The 26918-nt window shown below is 35.7% G+C and overlaps 1 protein-coding gene across 1 annotated transcript; it reads right to left on the bottom strand.

Annotated features, from left to right (window-relative positions):
• Positions 1–233: 233 nt before the first annotated feature.
• LOC135849698 (angiotensin-converting enzyme-like) lies at positions 234–24995 on the bottom strand. Its single transcript, XM_065370233.1, has 13 exons — positions 23931–24995; positions 12040–12198; positions 10744–10837; positions 9215–9358; positions 7163–7354; positions 6450–6547; positions 6125–6294; positions 5911–6035; positions 5584–5827; positions 1726–1824; positions 1421–1561; positions 1116–1282; positions 234–994 (listed from the first exon to the last, which is right to left on the bottom strand). Exons 1-13 carry the CDS (start codon positions 24636–24638, stop codon positions 834–836), a joined length of 2502 nt encoding a protein of 833 aa, XP_065226305.1. The 5' UTR covers positions 24639–24995; the 3' UTR covers positions 234–833.
• Positions 24996–26918: the final 1923 nt, after the last annotated feature.

Raw genomic sequence — 26918 nt, 5'->3', positions numbered from 1 at the left:
GTAGATGATTTTTACATATTTTTAAACCCTTTTTTCTTTTTTCTCTTTCAAATACAAAATTCATCAAGCTAATTGGAACTATTTTTATTGAATTAGAAATAAGTAGGACTGGTTTAGAGAATACAGAAATTGAAATTAGTGTTTGGTTTCATGTTCAAGACGTACTTGGTCCTCAAGAAGCTCAACAAGCTGAGCAAGTTTCTCAAAATAATGCTACATGTTGATAGCCAACATTTATTGATATTCGCAAAGTAATTTTTATTGATTTTTTTTGGTGTGTACACAAACACATGCTTAGGTTTACATAGCATTATTAAAACAATCTTCAACGAGTAATGAATTAAAAAGGATAGGTAGGTATTTTAATTCAATTCGTTTATTGTAATATTGAGATAAATTTACCTTTCCTAATATACATACATGCTTAATATGTACTTTCAGTCTTTGAAGATACCTGACCAATATAAAATAGCCACGGATTCACAACTTCAACGAATCCTCTCCCCCCCCCCCCACTAATCCTTACTTCAAAGTTTGTTTCAACTTGAAAGACTCATGGTGATCTTTGGTACGAGTACCTTCAAGTCCCCACGCTCAAGTATATCTACGTACCTAATTAAGATACGCGACTAACCTCCAATAAAATGTATGAGAAAATACGTTATAGGTAAGTATAAAAATTTGAATATTCATCAGACTTTTCAAAACGCTAGCCTCCTTGTAATAAAAAAGTTGGTGGCTGAGGCTATAGAAGTACCTTGGTGGTTTCCCAACCATACGTCCAGATGTCAATGTACAAGTAAAACTCGATGAGAAGTACAGTTTTTGGGTTTTCAAAGAGGATGTCGCCACCACCTCGTATGGGATAATATCACCGTTAAACAACTTATAAATAATAAACTTAATGAAAATGAAAGAACATTTGAGTTATTGTAGAATCCGCCGTACACTTGTAAATTCGCAGTCTCGATACTATATTTGCAATAATCTCCATCTGAAGTGAACAGAAAAACAGAAAGTTAATCAGTAGGAGTAGGTATAAAATCCAATTTTCTATGACTCCAAAGAATATAGTCAGCAATTGATCGAATTGGGATTTTGAATCGAATACGTACCGTAAACCCAGCCGACGAATTCGCCAGTACGTAAATTTTCATTTCTTAACCATTCTTCGAGAGGTTTGAAGTAATCTCGAACTGCACTAGCGTCTAGTCTGTTTTCACCGATTGCCAGTCTTAGAGTTTCTTGCCATGGTAAAGATGAACCTGATTCCATAAGACGTCTGAAAATGTAATGGAACATTTTTTCATTACAAATTTTTTTTAAATAGGTACCTACTCAGGTATTAGCTCTAGGATAAGCAGACGTGTTAATTTACAGCAGGAGGGTAGGTTCGAAGTGTCAATATAAAAGCACTCGCCTTAAAATAGAACCAGCTTCTCTGCTCCTGTAAATATCACATTTGTGTAATGGTTTGCGGGCGTCATTTTCCACATATTGACCTGCTGCTTTGCATAAAGCTCTGAAAATCTGGAATTCCAATACTGTTCCAAAGTAATACCTGGGAACAGAGCAAAAAAAAAATGAGATTCAGCTTTATTGATGCGAACATATTTAATTCAAGCATGTGCATAGGTACTGTACACATCATTTTGACGTGTGATAATAAAAATCACTAAAAAGTAGGTAAGTACACTAATTGCAAAAAAAAATATTTATACTTACCCAACGTAGGGAATATTTGCAGGAACGTGATACTTGGAACCTGGATCAAAATCAATTTCCGATCTCAAAACTGGAGGCTTGACTCCACTCAATCGTTCTCTGCACAAAACAAATTCAACATTATGATTTATGAATAGGTACCCAAGTTGTATAATATCACACAGTACATATAAATTTATTAAACAGGGTGTCCACAAGCCTGGAAAACCTGGAAAAGTCAAGGAATTTGGTCGGTCTGGAAAAGTCAGAGAATTTTGGAAATTTACAGAATGTTTTACTCAAAAGTCAGGGAATTTTATGAAAGGTTATTTTAAACAGATTTTTCCATTTCTCATGATGAAAAAATTCACCTTCGCTTTGCTCAGGCGATTTTTTCGCCGGTTGGTTTTGTCATAAATTGCTAAATTTCCAGAAAGTCTTATTTTTTGCAAAAATTGTTAAGGTCTTGCATTTTATCAATTTATGAGTTATGAGTATCATTAATAAATCTCGCTCTTTAGTGCTAAAATGTTTCGGGTTTTTGATAAAAATGGTCAAGAAGCCCTGCCTGTTACTGAACTTATTGTGGAAGTCTCCTTTTCTGTCAAAAATAGCAAAAAGTCTCGCTTTTCGCCTAAATTGTCGAGAATTTTTTTTTGTGAGGATGCTACTATTTTCCAATACCTAATAGTTCTAATGTGTCGTTTTTTCACCAGAAATTGCTAAAAAAAACTTTTCTTTTGCTGAAATTGTCAAAAGTCTCATAATAATTGCCAGAAATCGCAAAAATTCTCTATTTTTGGTCCAAAATTACCAAAAAAATTCGATTTTTTTCAATCAAAAAGTTGCCAAATATTTTGTAGTTCAACTTTTTCAACAAAAATTGGGAAAAGGAATTGCCAAAATATCCTGCTTTTTGCTGAAATTAAACAAGTTTCTATCCAGTTTCATTTTTAGATTTTAATTGAAAACAAAAAGTTTTGTGTTTTTTTTTGATAGGTTTAGTAATTTTTTTGCATTAAAAATGCATTGCTTATGTTTTTTGTCATTTGTTTTGTTACTTTTTTGAGCGTTTCAGGTTACCAAAGTCACTGGAGAGAGGGGGGTGTATGAGCCCTGGAATTTCAAAAAACTATTAATTAAATTTGAGCAATGTTGACATTAAAAATTAAAAAAATATTTCTTTATGAAGTCTTCCTTTTTTGGAATTGTAAATTTTCCAGAGCTTTTGTCCTCACTTCGCTTGGGCCATTTAACATCGAAAAGATGTAAAGACAAAAAGATGAAAAGACAAAAAGATAAAATGACAAAATAAAGATGAAACAATGAAACGACAAAATGATGAAAAGAGTCAAAATATCGAAGGTCCCATATCAATATGCATCAGAAGTTTTTGACATTCATAAAAAGACCATAAAACAGCTGATTTTTCATGAAAAGAGAAACTAAATCAACCCTAAGCTGTTTCTATTCCTTATTCTTTGCTTTTTCAGTATCTATAGCTACTAATTTGGCACTTTAAACTTTAAAGATCTAATGATGACGCAATGTCAACATTTCACCATCCTACAGAGTACAGATAAGTATGGTGGTCCATGGCTACCATCTTAATAGCTGTGTAATAATCAATATTTTACCTGAAAAGAGTCTGGAAATGCTCAAAAAGAGCAAAAAACACCTCACACAATTCATTTGCAGAATTTTTGCATAATTTTCAAAAATTTTCCAATAGGTATATTGGATTGTATACCTATTGATAATATCCCACCACTAGAAAAGACAAACAGATGGAAAGATGGAAAGATTGGATGAAAAAATGAATTAGTAGGGGTTCACCTTAGTTCTTTTATTTCTTCTGTTTTATTATTTGTTTCATTTCTTTTATTTCACCTCTATACTTCTATTACAATATTTTCTACTACTGGTATTATTATGCCCACAGCCAAATTCAAGGCATGAAATGAAATACTCAGGACCAAATATAGGTACCTGGACCTTGAGATAATCCTAAAATTTACTATAATATTTATCTATACTTGTAAATACTAAACTTATAATATAGAAAACAATCTTTTCTTGTGGGCAGTTGGTGAGAAGCCTTAAGCAAGTGAACTGGCTGCCCCACAAAAGTCCAAATCAGGGTTGGCAAGTAGACTATATAATTATAGTCTACTTTGTACTTTACACGCTTTGTCTGCGTGTAAACAACGTTACTGTACACAACGATAGTTTACATGTAAACATTGCAGACTATGTAAACTAGGTAAACTACAAAGTAAAACTGTTTTCTGCTTTAGAATAAAGCCTTTTTTACATGGACTTTGGCAGAAGATTTTAAAAATTTGTGGTTGAAATCCAAAAAGTATTCGAAAACAAGATTCAAAAAACATCCAAAAACCAGATTTTTGGGAATCCGTGTAAAAAAACGTAGGTACTTGGCAAAAAAGTAATACTTTTCATTTTTGAAAATTTTTGGCCGATCTAATTCTTGAAAAAAAAAAATGAAAATCTTTAGCAATATTGTTGAGCTGAAAAGCGAGAGTTTGACAAGTTTAGCAAATTTTTCTAATTTTTTTTTGAAACACAAGATTTTTTTAGTTTTAGCAATTTGGCTGAAAAAACAAGAATTTTCATCAATTTTTGAAAAAAAGCGAGTACTTTATTTTTGACAACTTTTGGAAAGGAAAAAACTTGAAAAAAACAGAGCTGACAATTTTAGCAGAACCAGAAGTAAGAAAATCATACTTTTTCACAATCTTTGTCGAAAATACAAGTTTTTTTTCTTCAATTTTTCAGTTAAAAAGTGAGGGTTTTTTTATTTTTTTGCGAATACACAACTTCAAAGTTGACATGCATTACACATAGTCTACAGGAAGTCTACTTTACAGTTTACATGAAGTTTACATAGATTACGTGACAAATGTAGACTATGTAGACAAAGATAGTCTACGCGTAGAGAACCAACCCTGGTCCAAATAAACCTCGTGGCAATAACTAGGGAACCTAACTTGTTAGGATCACCCCCAGGTGAAATCACTCCCCCTTCAAACTACACAGTACACACTGAGATGGGTTGGGGGCTCAGTTGTGAGTTGTGACACCTAGGAGTTTGGATCGCAGTGGACAATCCGTCTCAGCTCCCCCCTCTCCCCTCCTCCTCCCTGCCTAGACTTGGGGTGAAACTATAATTATATTTAGAGACATTTATGATGTTTATTCTAGTAACCCTTAGTCTAAGATGGTTTTTTCTTTGTTAATAAAATACCCCCACTACCTGACGCGGATTGGAGAAAATTGAAAAAATAAAAATAAAAAAATAAAAACATGAAATAAAATAAAATTTTAGTATTGACAGCATTCAGTTCAGTTCAGTATTCAGTTCATCATTCGTTTCAAGTTTCAATGAAATATGTTTGAGGGTTGAACTGAAAATTTTAAAAAGTTTTTGAAAAATGATGTTTTTCCATTGTGTTTAACATGCTTGAATGCGAATTATTAATACAATTTTTGTTATTTTAACAGAACGCCTCTCTTATTAAAAATTTTGATACCATCGATTGAGCTCATCACGTTAAAAATCTTGATTTTTCCCATTAAAAAACCCCAAAAAAATTCCCACCGAGCTTAAATAAGAGCCACCCAATTGAGCACACAGATATTAACGATATTTAGAGCTCATGATGTTTGAAAAAATTTGATCCCCCCCACCCGACTGCATGTGTAATTCATTTTTCATGAATCTGTGAAATTGGAGACATTGGTCTGGAAAACCTGGAAAAGTCAGGGAAAATCATTTCCAGAAATGAGTGGACACCCTGTTTATGCGTAATTTAGGTATGTATACAATGTATATAACTGTAAGTTGTATTAGGTACCTACCTTAAATCCCACCAATGACAATTATAACGCTCTTTACGCGTATATCCGCTGAATATGTCCCATCTCCACATATCCAAAGCCAAACTAAACGGTAAGAATGTCAATTTATCCATGGCCAAATGGAACAAAAAGTTGATATTATGAGGAACATCATCGACCGAGGTTAAAACTAAGCCTAAAGTTTGCATATGTTTAGGATTCGATACAGATAACGATATCGCTTCGCTGATTGCTTCGTGGAAACCTGGAAAACACGCATATGTATTTCACACCGTTAGTTGTTATTCCAGCATTTTTTGAAGTACGAGTAGTCGCATCTCTTATTACCAGGATTAGCGCCGTCTCTGTAAACTTTTGGTAACTTTCCGTAGTGTAAGAAGTATTGTATGTGAGCCATTTCGTGGTGAACGGTGACAAAATCTTTCATCGTAATACGAGTGCACATTTTAATTCTGCAAGGTAACAAAACAATCCATAATTACCTCTATGTTGAGACTTTTGTGTATAAAGGTTGTGTGCAGCTTTGGATTATGAGACTCACCTGTAATCAATTCCATTACAGAAATCCCAAGCAGATGGCTGGCATATGACTGGTCTGCCGGGAACTTCTTCGAATACCGATTTACTCCAGAATTCTGGTGGCATCGCGCTCATATTCATCGAGACGAAGAATTCCTCCGCTACTCGATACATTGCTTCTGGAGTGTATCCCTGTGGTTTCAAAATTGATCGGTTTATAGGTGAATTGATAACTTTAAAAACTAGGTATGTAGTTTCGGAAACGTAATCATTGCTGAAAGTATACGTACAAGAAGTATGTATACCTAATGCCTATCTAACGTACATTGACCTATTCGAGTAATTACCTGTTTTAACATTTCTGGCGTGACATCTAGGAAATTTTTACCAGGATAAGGAATAGTCACATCGAGAATATTTTCCCAGGATTGTCCCCACATGTTACCTGGAAATTGAAAATATTGTATGTTTAAGGTCACGAACACGAACGAACTCGTCTTATCGTTCTATGAGCCCGTGAATGGAAATCGAAGGCGAGGATTATCAACTTTCAAAGTTGACCGAACACCCGAAGTATATGCGTAGGTTCGGGTACTACATATAAAAACAAAAGAATCAGCTCAAACGAATTATAGGTCATCAACCAACAGGTGCATCACCTCTTGCCATTGAAGCAATAAGTACCTACTAATAATACTACCTAGTCTATCTCTTATCTATGTGCCATTACCATATTCAAGTCATGTAAGGAATCCAAAACTGCGAGTGGGACATTACGATAATTTCATTCAATAACAATGATGCGAAATTATTTGAAAATACAAGTATGTTCAAATTATTGTACAATGTTTACCTCACAGGTATGTGAGTATAGTCTGATTTTTGCATATCGATTTTGATACTCTAGTAGGCCTATAGATGGATAGATACTTACTTGGAATAGGCCAGTAAGATAATATCAATTTTTTTTCGTCACCTTCGTACTTGAGAGTGTGTAAATGTACACATAAAAAAATATAGTAGGTAAAGGTATGTATGTACAATGCGTATTTTCAATTACCTAATATATGAGCGGGCAACGGAGCTTCCCTGCTGATTTTTTCTGGCCCGTACAAATCACGCAGTTTGCGCCTTACGTATGCGTGTAATTGTTCGTACAATGGCCTAATTTGATCCCAAACTCTTTCCATTTCATTTCTAAAATCGTACATCTCGAAAGGGAACATCCAATATTCTGACGTATCCGTGAAATCTGCAAATTGAAAAAAGAAAATGATGAAAAAGTTCATAAATCAACATGAAAACGACTTCTTTGGATTTTTAAAATTTTCTAAAGTTTGTCGGAAATCCAAAATGAATCTGAGCTTAAGAAATTGTTGGTTTTAAAACAGGCAATTTCGATTTATATGGATTTTGTTCTACATAGTTGGAGGGTCATTTCCCTGTGAGAAGAAGAATAATTTCATTTTTAGGTAGGTATTAAAATTTTGGAATTTTTCCAGCAGAAGTTTTGAATTTATTAGAAATTTACGAATCAATATTTTTAAAAAACTTTAAATTTCAAGTCATTTAGAGCCTCCAGCAATTTTTTGAAAATTACTGGAGCATCCAAAGCTAAAATGAACTATACACTCCAATTTTAACACCCTCTGAAGACGACTTTAGGTGGGTTCGAGTAATTTTGGAGCTTCCAGAGCTTTCCAAGAAGTAGCTGGAAGCTTCAAAGCCACTTGAATCCACCATGCAGTCCACTTCATATAATTGTATTGAAATTAGTTTGTTGAGTAAATTTCGGCTTGCTAACCCCATTTAATGAAATTTTGGGATTTCGAGTTTCAAAAATCTGCTGGAGACTCCAGTAATTTTCAAAAAATCGCTGGATGCTCCAAAACGACTTGAAATTAGTTTGCAGAATTAATTTCGGCTTTCCAGCTCCTTTTGATGAAATTTTGTGGGAATTTCGAGTTTCAAAAATCTGCTGGAGGCTCCAGTCATTTTCAAAAAGTCGCTGGAGTCGACTTCTTGTCGTATCAAAATTAGTTTGCAGAATTAATTTCGGCTTTCCAGCTCCTTTTGATAAAATTTTAGGGAATTTAAAGTTTCAAAAATCTGCTGGAGGCTCCAGTAATTTTCAAAAAATCGCTGTATGCTCCAAAACGACTTGAAATTAGTTTGCAGAATTAATTTCGGCTTTCCAACTCCTTTTGATCAAATTTTGTGGGAATTTCGAGTTTCAAAAATCTGCTGGAGGCTCCAGTCATTTTCAAAAAGTCGCTGGAGTCGACTTCTTGTCGTATCAAAATTAGTTCGTGGAATGAATTTGAGTTTTCCAACTCCATTTGATAAAATTTTAGAGGAATTTAAAGTTTCAAAAATCTGCTGGAGGCTCCAGTAATTTTCAAAAAATCGCTGGAGGCTCCAAAACGACTTGAAATTTACCTGCAGTCGACTTCATAGCGTATTGAAATTAGTTTGCAAAATTAATTTCGGCTTTCCAACTCCATTTTGATGACATTTTGTGAAGATTCTGAGATTCAAAAATCTGCTGGAGGCTCCAGAACTGCTCAAAACGGTTTGAAATAGTTTCCAATCGATTGGGCATGTCGAAAATATGGTATATCCCAAATTTCAGCTTTCTAGGTTGATTTGGTAAAATTTTGATTTTTTCATTATTTTTGGCCTAAATTTGATTTTCAAAAATTCACCAAAAATTGAAAAAGGCACTTTAGCACTTGAAATTTTGACAGATGGTGAATTTTTGCCGGCTCTTTCGATCTACTTTTGTACGGTTAAAAAAATTTCATACTAGTCCTATGTTGGAACGCAAAATGTGCAATTTTGGCCTACCTGTCAATCAAAATGGCCGCCATTTTGTAAGTAGGGCCACTTTTTTTTGAGGACATGGATAAGAAATGTTCCTTAGGACTCCCTCTTCAAGAAAAAAGTTGTCCCGGAGGATCGGCAGGGAGTGCAAGTGATCCTTATGCGGACCCCCCTCCCGACTATAATTTTTCAAAAAAGAGGGAAAAACGCATGAACAACCCAAAACAATGAATAAAATTTCATCATAGTAAGCAATCAAATCCACATGCATGTGTAATAAGTCACTTACTATTCAATTGGGCCGCATAATTGCTTAAATCGACCAACTGGACGTAAAGTTCTCGAATTTGTTGGCCAGTTTTACGATGCCATTCGATCCACACGTGTTGTAACTCATCCCAGTCTCTGCTCCTGGCCATGATCACGTTCAGATCTGTAAAAATCGGTTTCCATTAGCGACGGCCTATAGTTGAAAATTATGTGGGAAATTTTGAATGTCAACTTCAAATTTATTGAATTCTATGCAATTGAACATCCTACGAGCATTTGGTACTTAATTAAGTGTGAAATCTCAGATTTTACTCAATTTTTTGCAAGAAATTCGCAGATTGGAACTACTGCTTATCTTATTTTCTCTACTTTCGCATACTGCTTTTTTGGACACCCAAAACATCCAAAACATATGCTGATTTTTATGATATTTGCTTTATAAAATCCCTTCTCTTTCTTCTTCTTCAAAATGGTCGAAAATTTTTTTTTTTTTCTGAAATTGCTCAGAAATTCTAGCGTTTTTGTCAAAATATTCAAAAAGTTTGGATTGTAATCTCAGATATCAGTAAGGTCACGTTTTTTCCAAAATTCTTGGATAAAAGTCTCTTTTTTGCCAAAATTGCCAAAAAAAGTTTCAGTTTCTTGTCAAAATTGTCAGAAAGTTCCATTTTTGGTCAGAATCATCAAAGCATTCCAATTCTTTTCAGAATCGTCAAAAATTCTCAATTTTTGTCAAAAAGTTGTGTATTTTGATTGGGATGCCATAAAAAGACTTGTTTTATACGCCGTAATTGCTGAATGATGTCCCATTGATGTTTTGCCAACATTGTCAAAATGTTCCAATTTTTTCCCAAATTGTCAGAAAATGTTCGTTTTTTTTTTTTTTTTTTTGCCAAAACTCCTTAAAGCATCGTTTTTTACCTTGACAAAAAAAATACAAAAAATCCTGTTTTTCTCGAAATTTCCAAAAAAGTCTCGATTTTTTTTACCATAATTTAATTGTCGAAAAGTCCCATACTTTGTCAAAATTGAAGAAAGGTCTATAGTTTTTGTCAACGTTTATTTTTATTTTTTCTAAAACTGCCGAATGAAAGTCTTATTTTTTTTCCAATGACTAGTTTTGCAGCAACTGCCATAATAATTTCTGTTCTCTGTACTTACGTCAAAAAAGTTTGTTTTTTGTCAAAATTGCCAGTTTTACTTCTTTTATTTCCTCAATCAAGCTTCATTGTAGTTTTTTAATTTTCATTTTTTTTTTGTTTTGTTTGAATATGAAAATATGTTGTTTTTCCTCGCCATCAAATTGAAATGATTTCCTCAAAGAATTGGACATTCTGCTACACTTGATAAAATTCTTCTTCCTTAACCGTCAAAAATACATTCGTAGAACGTAGATTAATATAGATAGCCATAATTTCATCGTGGTCAAGGAAACCTCGCATCATTAATCACACGTCCGCAATAATACGACAAATAGGTAGGTACTCGAGAGTCTCAATACATTACATACGAATAGGTAAATTCTATAAAAATTAGACAATAACTAACCTTCCAACCGCAGACCACATTTTAGCGGATCTTCTTGGTCGCATACTGTAGCTGTATTGTAAATCGCCAACATATCGTTTATCAGACGGTTATACTGTGAAAAATAATGATAATTTGAAGAAAAAAAATCATTACATCTATTAAATACTAGAGTAAATAATGGACAATGCCAGTAATTTAGTAGGTACTAGGTAGGTGTAGGTACTGAAGTCGGATATGTCGTCGTCGATTTTCTGCGAAATTTACCTGCTGACATGGCACTTACGAAAGCGATCATATTAATTTTATTTACAATATAAACTCGTAGCGTAAGTGGAGACCGCGTCCATTAGATTTTCACTCCCTTGACCTTCGTTATTCTCGTAGAAACGATATACTTAGTTATTATGGATGGGTTGTGTACTGGGTGGAATTGGATAGACATTTACTTGCGGCACGCGGCATAGAGATGCAAAGATTCTAATTTTCGTTTTATGTACGCTACGTCGTCGTCGTAGTCGTTTGTTAATTGGTAATTACCATCCGCGATATCGGTTCAAATAGATACGTTTGTTGTAAATGAGCATTACGATTTTACCTGCCTATATTTATCTTATACACGACCTCGACAAGTCAACATTTAAACCGATAAAAATTGATTCGGTTTGAATTTGAAACGAGGAAAAATCACCATCGAAGACAGAGATTGCATGCATATTTCAAAAAACGAGTGTTTTCCATCCGGATTTTCATTTAATCGTAATTTTTATTCCGAGAATACGTGTAATTAAATTGAGCTAGCAAGCGATGACTCATAGTGAGTCAATCATTGCTCACCGGTTACGTACCTAAATAAAAATTACATTGTTCGAAAAAAAACTGGTTTCATCGTAAGGGCTCGTGTATATTTTGGTAGGTACGTGAATTTTCTTAATAATCGTAGTTTAAATGGTAGACAGTCAAAAAATCATAATCAATGCAGTCTTGTTCGTTAAAATACGAATACATTTCGGAACCGTAAATACGAGTAATTGGCTCACAAAATTAGTTTATACGTCACGTGAAACGTTTTATTCGAACTGTGGCGGGGTAAGTTGACGTGTTGCTGGTTCAAAACAGAAATTTTTTCATTTCCAAAAGAACAAATAGGTATACGTATACGCGTTCGAAAGAGGAGGAGGAGGAGGTGAAGGGGTGGGGTGAGGTGGGGATTGGATTAAGTATATTACATTGTGAATATGATCGCCTCCGATGACTGATTCAAGTGCACGAGTGAAGTGAACTGACGAAGTGACGATGAGAGGTAATAAAACTTACTCTGTTTAGCTGATCTGGTGGCAATACCGAAGGGCCAACTACCGACAAATAACGTAGCTGACGCAGCAGTTCTAGGTCTCTGATATCCCATTTGTCGATTTTTTCCGCTATATTATGAACTCTTCTTTGAAATTCCGAGTATGCCAGCTGTTGCTCGAGCTGAAAAATCAAAACAAACATGTCTTCCATAAGTCAATGTGAATGAAAATACCTATGAGTAAATTCAAATGTATAATAGGTACATTAGATAGGCCATTATAGGTACTAGGTATATGTTACGCTGACTCTAGCATTATTTTTAAGGGCTGATTCATCTTAATCGATACGCACTTACGCTTCTTTCTGATTTACCCACGCCCTCAATTTTTAGATAGGCAGGTTGGCAGGTACTTGGAGAGCGGAACAAAAGAGGTGAAATGCTCGTAGAGTTTGCAGATAGACACGGGGACGAAACTAGTCATTTTCTTTGGGGGGGGGGGGGGTATTCCACCAAAAATTTTCCGACTGATATGACAAAAAAAAACCCTATTTTGCCGATTAAAACAGTGAGGTTTTTAGTTTGAAATAAAATCTGATGAGAAGAAAAGTTTGCCAATTGATATACTCAACACATACTTATGTGGGTTTTAGGTTATATTCATAGCCTATAAATGACTTATAAAAAATTTGGGTGTTCATTTTTCAATTTTTAGAAGATGAACTTTTTCGTTTTATAAAAATGGAAATAAATAAACAAATTGGCCCGAGCGTAGCGAGGGCAAAAGCTTTTGAAAATTTTTATTTTTATTTTTATAAGTAAAAGAACAATGATTTTTTATGGGAGGTGATTGATTTTTTTGGTTTAAAATTTTCAGAATTTGAATGTTTTTTTTTATAGAAATTTCAGCTCCAAAATAAAGAAAAGCAAAAAAGGTACAAACAAAGTGAGGGCAAAGCTCTCAAAATTTCCTACTTCGAGAAGTAAAAAAACATTTTTTTTTCCATGTGAGGAGTTTATTTTTGGATTTAAACATATTTTAAAAGTTTAAATATGTAGTTGATTTTTAGATATGTAGTTTGATTTTGAATAAAAAAAACAACATGTCAGAGCGAAGCGAGGGCTGAAGCATTTGAAAATTCACATTTCAACTACCTAGTATAAGTAAATTATTACTTTCTTACAAAAAGTCAATTTTTAATTACATTCGACATTCTTAAAATTTAGGAGAGTGCCTCTACCTAGAACAGATTTTTCCCAGGTGCAAAAATCTAGAAAGAAATAGAACTGTATTCAGCCCGAGCAAAGCGAGGGCAAAAATTTTAAAAAATGAGCTAGGTATTCCAAGTTCCATAAAAGTTGGCAAATAAGAGTCTCTTTATTTAGGACAAACAATTTTTAAAACTTATCGACTTTGTCGAGTCTCAGCAAAGTTGGCAAATCTTGGCAAGGTCGGCAATTGCCGACTAAACCAATTTTTCCCAAATTTGCCGACTATCCATAATGATTGGGGGGGGGTGTTACACCCCCACCTCCCTAGTTTTGTCCCTGGATAGACACGATCTAGTAATATGCAATACCGGGTTCAAACAGCATGCAAGAATATTATACACAAGGGTCAGTCCTAGAGATCAAGTCAGAAACCAGATAGGCTCGTAAAAGAAAGATTCAAGAACAGGTGAAGAAGGAAGAACTGTCATACATACTTATCTTGGTGCTGACTATTCAGACTGGGCACTCACATAGGGGCACTAGTGAGCTGGCCAGAATGTTTACATTGTTCAGACGGGGCTTTCTTATCAGCGTTTACAAAAGCATTAATTTCAAGGGTTAAAACTGAAAAATTATTTTTACGATTATTATTGCATATTAATCATGACCTAATCATAACTATTTTCATTTTTAACTTGTAAATCCAATGTTTTGGTAAAGTACGACTGATAAGAAAGGGTTAAGAAAAAAGCCCCATCTGAACTCTAGAATATAGACACTGCACCTGGGCCCTCCGGGTAAGACATCCAACTGCAGGCAACGGGGAAGAGGGACGGTAGTAAAATCTTGTGTCATGCCAGTTTCTCCCGCTGGATGCTTTTGGCTGCGCTGTACTTCAATCTGCAGGCAACGGGGAAAAGGGAGGGTTGTGTAGTCCGGAAGGAACTCCTGGCTGCGCGCGCAGTCATGAGTACCTCGCGTAACTACACAACCCTCCCTTTTCCCTGTTGCCTGCAGAATTGAAGTACAGCGCAGCCAAAAGCATCCAGCGGGATAAATTGGCATGACACACGTAATTCAGCCAATATGGCCGCTAGTTGGATGTCTTCCCGCAGGTCCAGTGTCTATACTCTAGAACAATGGGCACACTAGCGCCATCGCCATCTATGTGAGAGACTGGTCCGAATAGACACTGGAACTACAAAATGAACAACTGGTGGGCACAGACGTTAGGGGATCCTGTAAAAAGTTATTTCATTCCCCTTACCGCGCCATACCAACACCAGCGCCATCCATTAGGGAAACAACGATCAGAGTGTCTAGTGAGTAAACCACTGAAACTATTGCTCACAAATACTTCCCCTTGCCACGCCAACACCCGCGTTATCTATTAGCCACCAGTTGGAAAACAATGATCAGTGCCTCTACAGGGACCGTTTGAAAATACTTTTCACAAAATTTTACATGATTCCCCTTACCACTGTGACCTGCAGTTGTGCATCTTGTAGTTCTAGTGTCTATAGTGCTGACTGTCACTCTGACCATAAGCTATTGGCTGTAAAATGTCAGATAGTCATGAAGATCCAGAAGAAGAGCAAAGAACAATACAAACTACTTGACATTGCAAAAATCAAGTCAAAGCACATGCAAAAGAAATTCTAAGAAGAACTGGAAAAACAAAAGGAAGACAAGTTGGGAGAAGAACAAGGTATCAAAAAAAAGTGGCATGAATGGAAGAGAAAGGTTGAAACAGCAGCAGAAAAGTCTATTCCACTCAAAGAAAAAAGAAAACACAAACCATGGATGACTCAAGAGATACTGGATCTGATGGAATAATGAAGAAATAGCAAACAGACCAAGTAGTGAATACACCGCACTAAATAATGAGATCATGGGAATATGCAAAATGGCCAAAAATGAATGGTATGAGGACAAGTGCCCAGAAATAGAAAAATTGGAGAAAAGGCACAACTCTAGAGAAATGCATACCAAAGTGGAAAGTGAAGCAGATGATGGCTGCCCACAAGAAAAGGAGAAGTGGAATGGCATATATGTGAATAAAAGGCAGAAAGTACTGTGTTACCTAACAATCAAGAAATAGAAAAGGTCTGGATCAGCTACATTACATACAAGAACTGTATGGAGATGACACATGTCTGGCTCAAATGGAAGTTTCATCCACCACAGAGGAGGCACCACAACTTGAAATGTGGGAGCTGAGGAACGCGGCGAAGAGAGCTAGAAACCACAAAGCAGGCCCGTAGCCAGCGTAGGGGCAGCCGGGGCAATGCCCCGGCTAGAAAGGCTGTTTGCCCCAGGTAGCAAAATCAAAAAAAAAACACGTTTGCCACGACCAGCAAAATCAGAAAAAAAAATCAGAAAGTACAAAAAACCAAAAACTCAACAATGTAAAATTATGGTTATGTTCATGAAATGGCTACACTAGCATGAATTGCATTTGATAGCTCGATGGCTCGCTCAATGCGTTCACTAAATTTTAAATCAAAAATTTGATATGTAATTTGAGTAAAAATTAGTAATTTGTGAGGATTAGAGATCCAGTACATCTTTTTGCAATTTTTTTTCGAAAAGTGAGACTTTCACTTTGTGTAATTTATGGCAATTTTACATAAAAAATTGAGACTTTTACACTACGAAAAAGCTAAAATTTTCAGCAATAGGGAAGACCTATGGACAATTTTAAAGAAAGAATGAAAATTTTTATAATTTTTTGCGAAAAACCGAGAATTTTGACAATCTTAGCAAAAAGCAAGATGGACTATTTTTGAGGAAAACCACCAATTTTTGGCAATCATAGGCCAAAAAAATGATTATTTTTTTCGCAACCTTCGGTTGAAAATGGGAGAAATTTCGGTCATTGACATTTTTTTCAAGCAAAAAAGCGGAATTATTTGGTAATTTTTAGAAAGGGAAATGGATATTTCTTGAATTTTTTTTACCAAAAAGTAACAATTTTTGGCAAGAAACGAGGATATTTTTGGAAATGTTGACAAAAAGTGAGATTTTGAGCTATTTTTGGCGATAAAAGTGTATGTAGGCCTATAAGTAGGTCAACTTTCTCAAATTATTCACTTATGGATATTGCTAGAATTTTTTTCTCATCAAGTTGAATGCAAAAATTGAATTTTTGAAATTAAAAAAAAATATGTAATAATAATTTGGAAAACCAAAGCTACTTATCGAAAAAGTAACCCAATTTAGTAACTTAGTTTCTTGCAAAGTGACCAAGTACGAGCCCTGAGTGAGGGCAAAAGTTTGTTTCGAAAAGTAAAGTTTTTTCAGGTGAAAAGAGCGTTTTTTGTCTTAACATTTCTTTAAAAATTTGAATAATATATTTTTTTAATGTTGTTTGGACGCGAGTCAAATTTGACTATTTTACCTCATGACAAAATTTAAACAGAAACAGTCACAGCCAAAGAATTATTACAAGAGTTTCACAGTAAATCGCGCAGATTACAGCTGTATTAGACTCAACCCCAGCATCACGCATTATGTATAATCTTTTTCTGAAAATAGGTATACACACTCATTCTGTTCATTTTTTTAAAAAATTGTTTTGGAATAATGGATGGTTGAGGGGGGTTAAAGGGGGGGGGATGTTTCACAGATGTTCGAGCCTCAAAAAGTGCTGCCCCAGCTGATATTTCCTTCGCCCCAGCTACAGCCAGATTCTGGCTACGGGCCTGCCACAAAGCAGTGGGGTAAGATCTCATACCAGTAGTAGACCTGATTAAACATCTAACACCAGAGTACAAAAAGGAGCTGCTGATGATAACCTGTCGTAGGTGACATGGGGGATTTATACGGGAGTAGTACTACCATCTTATAGCCCTCGTCGAGGGGCGAACACGGCGCGCTACCTACAAGCCCCTCTATCTATTCATGGGAAGAAACTACGGGCGTCTAAAGTCTACCAAATGAGCAAAACCAAAAAATGAAAATTTGTCAAAATGAAAAATTCGACCTAGAGAACCTGTAGAGAATTTTTTTAGCTGAAAATTGCAATTTTTGGAATTGACCCACCTTCATTTTTGAAGGATTTATGCAATTTTGAAGTTTTGAAACAGATCAATTTGTGTAAGTAAAATTGCAATTTTTCAGAAATAGATGGACACGAAAATTGGCGCTAAAAGGATGATCAAGGGGAATACGATGTATTTGAATTACTATAGATACCTACCTCTCAGGCTATAAAACGATTTAGCATTTAAGATCTGTCAATTGAAATGTGTACAGCCAAGAGAGGGGTATCCAAAGTGCCTCAAATGAATCAATTTTGCATCCGACAATCAAAAATTGATACACATTGAAAAAAAAAATACAGTTGGAGTAAGTCGAATAATAAAAATTGCAAAATGACACCTCGATAATGAACGAATTGGCCAATGAAACGATAACGATGATCTAGCAAACGTGTTGTTTCTTTCTTTTCTGTTTTGTTTCATTTAAATCGGCTGATGTTACAAAATACGTATACGTAGCATAACATAACTCTGAAGGTTAAACTCGTGAGAATAAAACGAAAGACCAAAGAATGGTCATACATGTAAAATATGCGTCGCGGCGGCCGCGGCGCGGCGTCGTTTCGGTGGCAGGCTTTGTTACTTGTACCTACCATACCTTCCATCTTCGCTCATCACCTATCGTTCAATCGCTCACTTACTGTATGGTAGGCTCTATACACATATGAGTACATGAATGTAGAAGTAGGTAGAGGTACCTAATAGATGGTGTTTATTTACGTGTACTTGAAGTCGTACAATATCTGTTTGTGTGTGTGAATGCGAATGGGTACTATTCCCATTCAAAATAATATGCCACCCAGGCCCTTTGCCCAGTACATTAACGCGACCGGACGTCAAGTTACGCAAAAAAGAGAAAATCATTATTTTATTCCCGAAAATGAAATAAATCACAATGATCCAATTTTTCAGAATGTGAAGGTTCAGAGTTCAAACATCAATGTCAAGAATCGTCATGTCGTTTAGAGAAATAATTTTCCATCGCTTTTCCCAGTTTAAAATTTTTCCTTTTCCCATATTGAACTCCAAGCAAAAAAAAAAGCAAAAAAAAGCAAAAAGATAGAAAAAAGGGTAACTTTTCTTCAAACACCACCATCCAGCAGCGAATTCCGCCCATCAATCCATAAAATTTTCCCGGTTGTTTATGGAGCTACGATTGGAGAGGGGGCGAGTTATGGAAACCGCGAAAGCATTAAAAGCACGTCTTAATCACCAAAAGCAGATGAAATTTCAATAAAACTTGGCAGAAATTGAATGAGAACGTTTTAAATGACATGTTAAAATTAGGGTAAATACACGAAAAAGAACATCAAAATCAATAAAAGTTTTCTAATAAGGATAAGTAACTGAATAAAATTTATACCTATTCGTATAATTGATTATGACTCATTATAGTATGAATTTCACGAATATAGGCAATTAATTTTAAACTTAACGAGGTTGTCAATTCGTCAAACAATTGACTTTGAAAATTCACCATACCTATCACGTGTTTCTCGAATACATTTTTTTTGTACAACTCCTGCTGTTGCCGAGACTCGAGACACCCCCTCCGGTTCCCTCTCATTGACCATATCATCAAACGTCAGCGTAATTTTTAAGGTATTTTTTTCCTGCTAAATATGTGTAATATCGATGCCGCCGCCGCCGTAGTATTTGTTGTGCCGGGTAACAATAATATAAAAATATGTATAAAAAAACGTAAATTCTCATAAAAGAATACGACGTGTTACGTGATTCGGTATTTATCGGTGTGTCCTTCGCGTACATCACAACTTCATGAGAAAAAAAAACGTTGGTGCCTAACTCAACGAACTGATGAATGAGCGAATGAGTGTCAGTGTATGTATGCAAATGTCTGTGTCTGATTTCGAAGTACCTCTAGCTACGTATATGTAAGCCTCCAGTACAAGCAGACCAGAGCGTATAGCTCGTCGGAATAATACAGGTTGAATTGAGTATTATGAAGAGATAATGATACAAATATTTGCCTCATGTGCCAGTGCCATTGCCACGCGGATTATATGCCAGCGACATAGTATGTAAAATTGCATAAAATTGCGTTTAAATGACGACGATCCACCCATGTTACACAGTAAACACATATTTGGAAGAGGGGAAAGGGGGACTATTGTGGCATTTCAGGCCGACGGAATTAAAGTGCGGGTATCTCGTTTGTATTCAAATTGCGAAGCCGTGATTTATTAATTTTTTTCACAAATTTTTCCCTCTTCCATTACGTCTTGCTTGTTTAGGTATTTATGTAGAGTATTCTCTTACCTAAGTTGGCATAATACGTTGGCGACATTGGCACGAATTTTTGACCGGATTCATACCTATTCATTGTATAGGCCGATAAATTGGCTATTGATGAAGTGTGGACCGCCAAGTGCAGACTCATTAGCGGTTTATCGATACCATCTCAGTTTAAATATGGGTACTTACATACAAGGATTAGGTATGGCTAGGATTTTTCCTCAATCAATATTGTAATCATCGTTGTTGATAAATAATTTCCGTACGATCAACAGTGTACATAGGTAGTTTAATTAGGTAGATATCTTTACGCGTGTCTATGTTCCCATATATGTACGTACCTACTTGTGCGAATTATATTGAAACCAAATTATTAGGTCTAGGTAAGTACATATTTATCTAAAGGCATATTTAATTTGAGATATTACACGTTAATTGATGAGAAAGAGAGAAAGAAAATAAACATCGCAGTTTGCTTCCACAACTTTAAGTAGGTGCTTGATTTTATTCACGATAAAAATGCTATTAGATGGGTTGGTTAATTATAGACCTTTTAAATCTTGCTGTTTCGAAATGTCCGAAAAAGTATGTAGGTACTTGAAAAAAAATCAGTCAAATAATGCATATAATTACCAAACAAGGTGGTCATTAAATTACCTATGTACATGCGAAAATGTATAAAATCTCAGGAAATTTTAACAAAATTGAAAAAAAAAATTGAAAATCTAATGAAAAAAACTAAAGAGCTTTTATTGAAAAAGCTCAATTTCCACTTCAGAATTTTTCTGGATAACCTTATTTTCAAAGAAAAGAGCTCACAAACCACAAATTGGAAAAAATCCGAAACATGAAATGATAGAAATTCAAAGAAAAAATCAACTTATGAGACCCGAGGTGGTGAGGCTTACAATTGGAAGAGATGGCTAAATACCTCATCAAACATGTAATCAGGCAAGAAATCCACTATTTAATTTTTTTAGTTACTTGAGTGACTGAAACATAGCAAAAAAGTGACCAAAAACTTGAAAAAAAGTGACCAAAATTTTGAGAAATGAGAGCAAAGTATATTATTATGTTACTCGGGGGACCCCCACAAGGATCTAATGCACCCCCCCCCGTCGATCCTCCTAGACAACTTTTTTCTTAAAAAGGGAGTCCTAAGAAACATTTCTAGCCCTTGTCCTCAGAAAAAAGAGGCCCTATTTACTAAATGGCGGCCATTTTGATTGACAGGTCAGCCGAAAGCGCCTATTTTGCGTTCCAACATAAGACATGCACGAAATTTTTTAAACCGTACAAAGATAAATCGAAAGATCAGGAAAAAATCTATCACCTGTCAAAATTTCAAGTGCTAAAGTGCCTTTTTCGATTTTTGGCGAATTTTTGAAAATCAAATTTAGGCCAAAAATGAGGGAAAAATCAAAATTTTACCAAATTAACCAAGAAAGCTGAAATTTGGGATATACTCTATTTTCAATATGCCAAATCGATTAGAATCTGTTTCAAACCGTTTTGGACAGTTCTAGAGCCTCCAGCAGATTTTTGAAACTCGAAATTCCAACAAAATTTTATCAAATGGAGTTGGAAAACAGAAATTTATTCTGCGAACTAATTTCAATACGCTACGAAGTCAACTGCAGGTGAATTTCAAGTCGTTTTGGAGCCTCCAGCAACTTTTTGAAAATTACTGGAGCCTCCAGAAAATTTTGAAACTTGAAATTTCCCCAAAATGTCGTCAAACGGATGGAAAGCCGAAATTTACTCTTTACTCCAATACATCCTCTGAAGGCGACTTCAGGTGAGTTAAAGTCATTTTAGAGCCTCCAGCGAGCTTTTGAAAATATCTGCAGTCTCCGCCAGATTTTTGAAACTTATTGAAGTTCCCACAAAATTTCGTCAAATGGAGTTGGAAAGCCGAAATTCATTCGGCAAACAAATTTAAATACGCTACGAAGTCAACTGCAAGTAGATTTCAAGTCGTTTTGGAGCCTCCAGCGACGTTTTGAAAATTACTGAAGCCTCCAGTAGATTTTTGAAACTTGAAATTTCCTCAAAATTTCATCAAACGGAGTTGGAAAGCCAAAATTTACTCTGCACTTCACCAGCTGAACACGACTTCGGGTGGGTTCCAGTTATTCTGGAGCCTCCAGCAACTTTTTGAAAATTACTGGAGTCTCCACCAGATTTTTGAAACTTGAAATCTGAAATTTACTTCGCAAACAAATTTCAATACGATATGAAGTCGACTGCATGATGGATTGGTGGTTTCAAATAGTTTTGAAGCTTCCAGCTACTTTTTGGACATTTCATATTTTCTGAAAAACGCCATACAACCTTTCTAAAAGTCGCTGGAGGCTCCAAAACGACTTCAAATCCGCCAGCAGTCGACTTCGTAGCGTATTGGAATTAGTTTGCAGAATTAATTTCGGCATTCCAACTCCATTTGATAAAATTTTGTGCGAATTTCAAGTTTCAGAAATCTACTGGAGGCTCCAGAACTGCTCAAAACGGTTTGAAACAGTTTCCAATCGATTTGGCATGTCGAAAATAGGGCATATCCTAAATTTCAGCTATCTTGGTCAATTTGGTAAAATTTTGATTTTTCCCCTCATTTTTGGCTTTTTGATTTTCAAAAATTCACCAAAAATCGATAAAGGCACTTTAGCATTTGAAATTCTGGCAGATGATAAATTTTTGCTTGATCTTTCGATCTACCTTCGTAAGGTTTGTTAAATTTCGTGCAAGTCCTATGTTGGAACGCAAAATCGGCGCTTTCGGCTGACTGTCAATCAAAATGGCCGCCATTTTGTAAGTAGGACCGCTTTTTTTTAGTACAAGGGCTAGAAATGTTCTTTAGGACTCCCCTTTGAGAAAAAAGCTGTCCAGGAGGATCCACCCGGGGGGAGGGGGGTGCAATAGATTCATTTTCGAGCTCCCCGACTATTCAGTGATTAAAACGTTCTTTTAATGCTTTCGCGGTTTCTATCATTTTAGCACGTTTTTAACTCTTTTCTGTGCATTTTTCACAAATTTTATCGAAATTTCATTGAAAAATGACAGTTTATAGTGCTTTAATGTTCTTATTTGAATAACACGATTTATACATTTTTATGCATGCATGGCAGATTCTGTTGAAATTTTCACTACTTTAGTACTTTTTGATAATTTAAAGTGAATGGTTGTAATGTTTTTTTTTTTGAGTGTTGTATCGTGGCGGGAAGAGTGGGGTGGAGGGGAGGGGGTAAGATTGAGATTTTTCAAACTTTTTACCTCAGATTCTCCCCCCTCCCATCCCCATCTCAGATTTTGTCAGTCAATTGGCCAGACGTGGTTCTCACAAATTTTGAAAAGAGAGTTGGAAACAAAAATGTTGAATGATTTCAAATTTAAAAAATCATTATTCAATACAAAAACTTGGAATTTTTATCAATTGGATTAAGTATGTTTCAAAAATGTCTCTAGTTAGTTTTTCTATTTTTGAAAATTCGCGCAGCAGAATGAATATTTGCCCAAGCGAAGCGAGGGCAAGAGCTTTTGAAAATTAATGATTCTTCAGAAATAGGTAAAACAGTACCTATTCTTGATGCGAAAAGTCGAATTTTTCTACCCTCTACCAACTTTGGTCAAAGAAATGAGAAGACGTAGCCCGAGCTCAGCGAGGGCGAACGCTGTGAAAAATTGATGATTCGAAATGCAAAACGACATCATTCTTGATGCAAAAAATTGATGTTCATAGTTTCAACATTTTTAGTTTTTAGGAAATTATAATATTTTTGAAAAGAGGAATAAGGCGCATGAGCGAAGCGAGGGCAAAAGCTCTTAAAAATTCACAATTAGACTATTCATTTTTTCAGGACAAAATTTTACGTTTTCAAAAAGAACTAATTTTGGCAAAAATTAAAAATTATCGACTAATTTTTGACGAAAAATACTTAAAGAGTTTTGAAAAATATTTGAGTGAAAGTTGAGACATTCTGGCAGTTTTGACTGCAGGAATGAAGAGACCTTATTTTGGAAAATTTCAAGTACTCGTCCCTAAAACAACATTATTTTTGATGTGAGAAGTCAATTTTTCCGTTCTTCAACTTTGGCTAAAAAATTGAGAAGGAAAAAGAACGGCTTTAGAAAATTTATGATTGCAAATGATTCATGAAGTAAAAACCCACCACGTTTTTGGGTAATTCTCTGCTTTTCCAACTCACACAAATTTTTCTCAATTTTTCCCAACTCATCATCCAATTTATCCCAAAAATTCCGAACGTATTTCCAATATTTTTCTGTCTGACCGAGGGATGGGAGGATGGGGGGGGGGTGAAACCTACCTCCCCGTTCGGCGCGCCTCTGTTTGCACCATTTTCAAGACCTTTCGCATAATTATTTTCGGCAAATTTTGATCAACTTACCGCTCTAATTTGCGACGCATCGTTAACATTGGTCTCAAAATCCCATTGAGTTTTGACGTTGATATTACACTGCTGCGAAGCGCTTACGTCGATTTGAGCCAAAATCTTGAAAATTTCATCCTCCCTGAGAGCATACTGCGGATCGTTTCCAAAGTACTGACGAGGAGGAGGATCACCTCGACCGCCGTTATTGTCCGAATACACATCGTATCGATTACGAAAACGGTCACGATCTCGATCCGTACCATATCCAGCCGATCCGGATCCTCTGTTTCCGTAATTCGGATCCCTGTATCTGGACCCAGGCAGACCGATATTATTTATGTCGATTCTTTCGTCACCGACTCCTGTAGCGGAGCCATAAGGTCTAGATCGATAATTTGGATCTAATGGTCTGGATGAAGACGTATCGTAGAATCGAGGATCGGAGGGTTTGGCGGAAGCATCGTAATATCGAGGATCTGGCGTGCTGAGGGTTAATTCCTTGTTTATGGCAGTTAACGGGTTAGCCGACGAGCTGTAACGGCCATCTTGGCTGTACTTTCGCAGTACTTCTTGAACGTGTTGATTTTGAGCATTATTTCTGATATAAGTGTTAGGATCGATGTATCCTTGATCGCGGTCGTCGCTGGGTATATATCCTCGATCACCGAGTATCACTCGACACGAGCTTAAAACTAACACAATATTGGTCAAAACACCGAACATATTTTTGCTGCGACAATTCGATCAGAATATCATTTGTAATCGAATGAAGAAATTTGTTTGAAAATACGAAGAGGAAAACGCGACGGGTAAAAAAGATACGAAGTAAGTACGAAAAATTGGTAGGTATAAAAAACGCGCGAATTGATGCACACAGGTGTCTACTATACGATTACATTGCAACTTTTACTTTCGATGAGTCGAATACACACAGTGAACGAGTTACGAGTTGGTATGCGTATGTTCGTTAACAGTACGTATTGTGTTCGGTTTGAATTTTTTTTCACAGGCTCGTCAACGCCGCCACCACCCACTACATTTAATGAGCTAACTTGTGCGTATTTTGGAGACCTAAATGAACGATAAGAATAAGTACATATGTATGAAGTAGCGTCCAATAGAGGTGATAAATTTCTCATTGCGCGCGCAAACCGTGAAAAGCAGTTCATACGTTTGCCCAAGGTTAAGCATCAGCTGTCCAGCACCAGCACCCAGCGTACTGAAAATCGCATCATTTTACTTGTTACGCTTTTTATTCGATTTCATTTCCTGTTTGTTTTTTTTCGATATTATTTTATTATAAGTATTATAAGTAGAGGTACCTAGCCACCTACCTAGCACATAATGAGTACCTAAGAAAAAATAATAATCAGAGATTTTTCAAAAACTGGGTTATTTAAAAATTTTGAAATTTGTCAAATCTACAATATGTTTTGCAAAAAGTCTTTTCATTAATTTTTTCAGAGTTGAATTTGGTTTGTCTGATCTGAAGTATAGAAACAGGAAAAAAAAAGTTTAATCATGTACGCAGAATCGGGACATTTCAGCATTTGCTGTCTTTTCTAATTTTATTCATCCGCCCCTTCATTTAAATTTTTATCAAGTAAGTAATAATGTAGTCGAAAGATTTGAGCATTGCCCTCTTTTTATCAAGTTTTCAATTGACGAGCTGCCAAAAAAAAGTACATTTGAATTTTCTTAATAATGATACAATTATGTACCTATTACATATAAATTTGGCTCCTGTTATGATTCATGACCAGTATGATACACGTACGTGGGTAATTCTCAGAAAAAGGTAAAAATCGTGTACATGGCAAATTTCTCAAAGGTTTTAGCATGATTTTTTTTTTTTTTTTTTTGGTCCATTCAAGGATCATCCCCCACACATTTCACATATGGTATTGAAATTTTTAGCCCCTCCTTTCATTGGTGTACATTCGATTTTATACCCCAAATGTCTTTCGACTTGGCTGTCACACACCATGTTTTTGAAAATGAATGTTATAAAGTGTCATGAACTTCATTTTTTTGGGGAAAAATTGGCACGTTCTCATTATCATAGAACACGAAGGTCCATTATTGTGCAAATTGCAATTGGAATAAGTCCATAGGAAGCTGACATTTCACATTTGAAAACTGTCACACACTTTTTGCGCAAATTTTCGAGCAATTTTCAATTATTTTTGGTAGCTTCCCAATCCAATATTTTTTTCTGGTGAGTGGCTGCACTGGTTCACTGTCTTCATAAAAATGTTACCCCGCAATGTTATTCTCATAACCTACGCAATGGCTCGTTCTGATCGTACTTGTCTCTGAGAATATGATATTTCGCAAAATTGGTGTCCTTCGGCTTGCCTTTTTATTTACCCTGATGAACCCGCCAAAAACGGTAATTGAGAAAGGGATGTTATTCTACATGATAAGTACACATTTATTACGTGTTAAAAATCGAATAATGTCCAGTAGGTAAGGCTAGAAACGAAAAAATGTTGAGATTGTCCTTCGGCTTGTCCAGCGCCCATTTGTCCTTCGACTTGGCCAAATTTCAGACAGCTGTACTTTTATCGCGCTAGTCGACATATTACACGATAAAACAAGCAAAATTTGACATTTTCTCCTTCCCCACACCTCACCTCTACCCCTACCATAAAAATAAGTCCAGATTCGAACTTTGCGGCCTGAAAAACATAAATTGACATATTACACGATAATATAAGCAAAATTTGACATTTTCCCCCTCCCCACGCCTCCCCCTCCACCTCTACATAAAAAATAACTCCAGATTCGAATTCTACGACCTCGAAAACATAACAATCGACATATTACACATCGATGAGGGTCGAATCCTAATTATCGCTGTTTTAGGGGGCCGGGGTCCACAGTGGGGGGGATTGAATTGAGGCCAACACTAGAACAGGGATCTGGGACACCTATACAAATGATTCCCACTTGAAATTTTCCAAAAAAATGATTTTTATTTTTCAAAATTATGCACATCAA

Source organism: Planococcus citri, chromosome 1 (assembly GCF_950023065.1).
Source record: "Planococcus citri chromosome 1, ihPlaCitr1.1, whole genome shotgun sequence".
NCBI classification, from domain to species: Eukaryota; Metazoa; Arthropoda; class Insecta; order Hemiptera; family Pseudococcidae; genus Planococcus; species Planococcus citri.
This window is presented reverse-complemented; position numbering and strand designations above follow the sequence as displayed.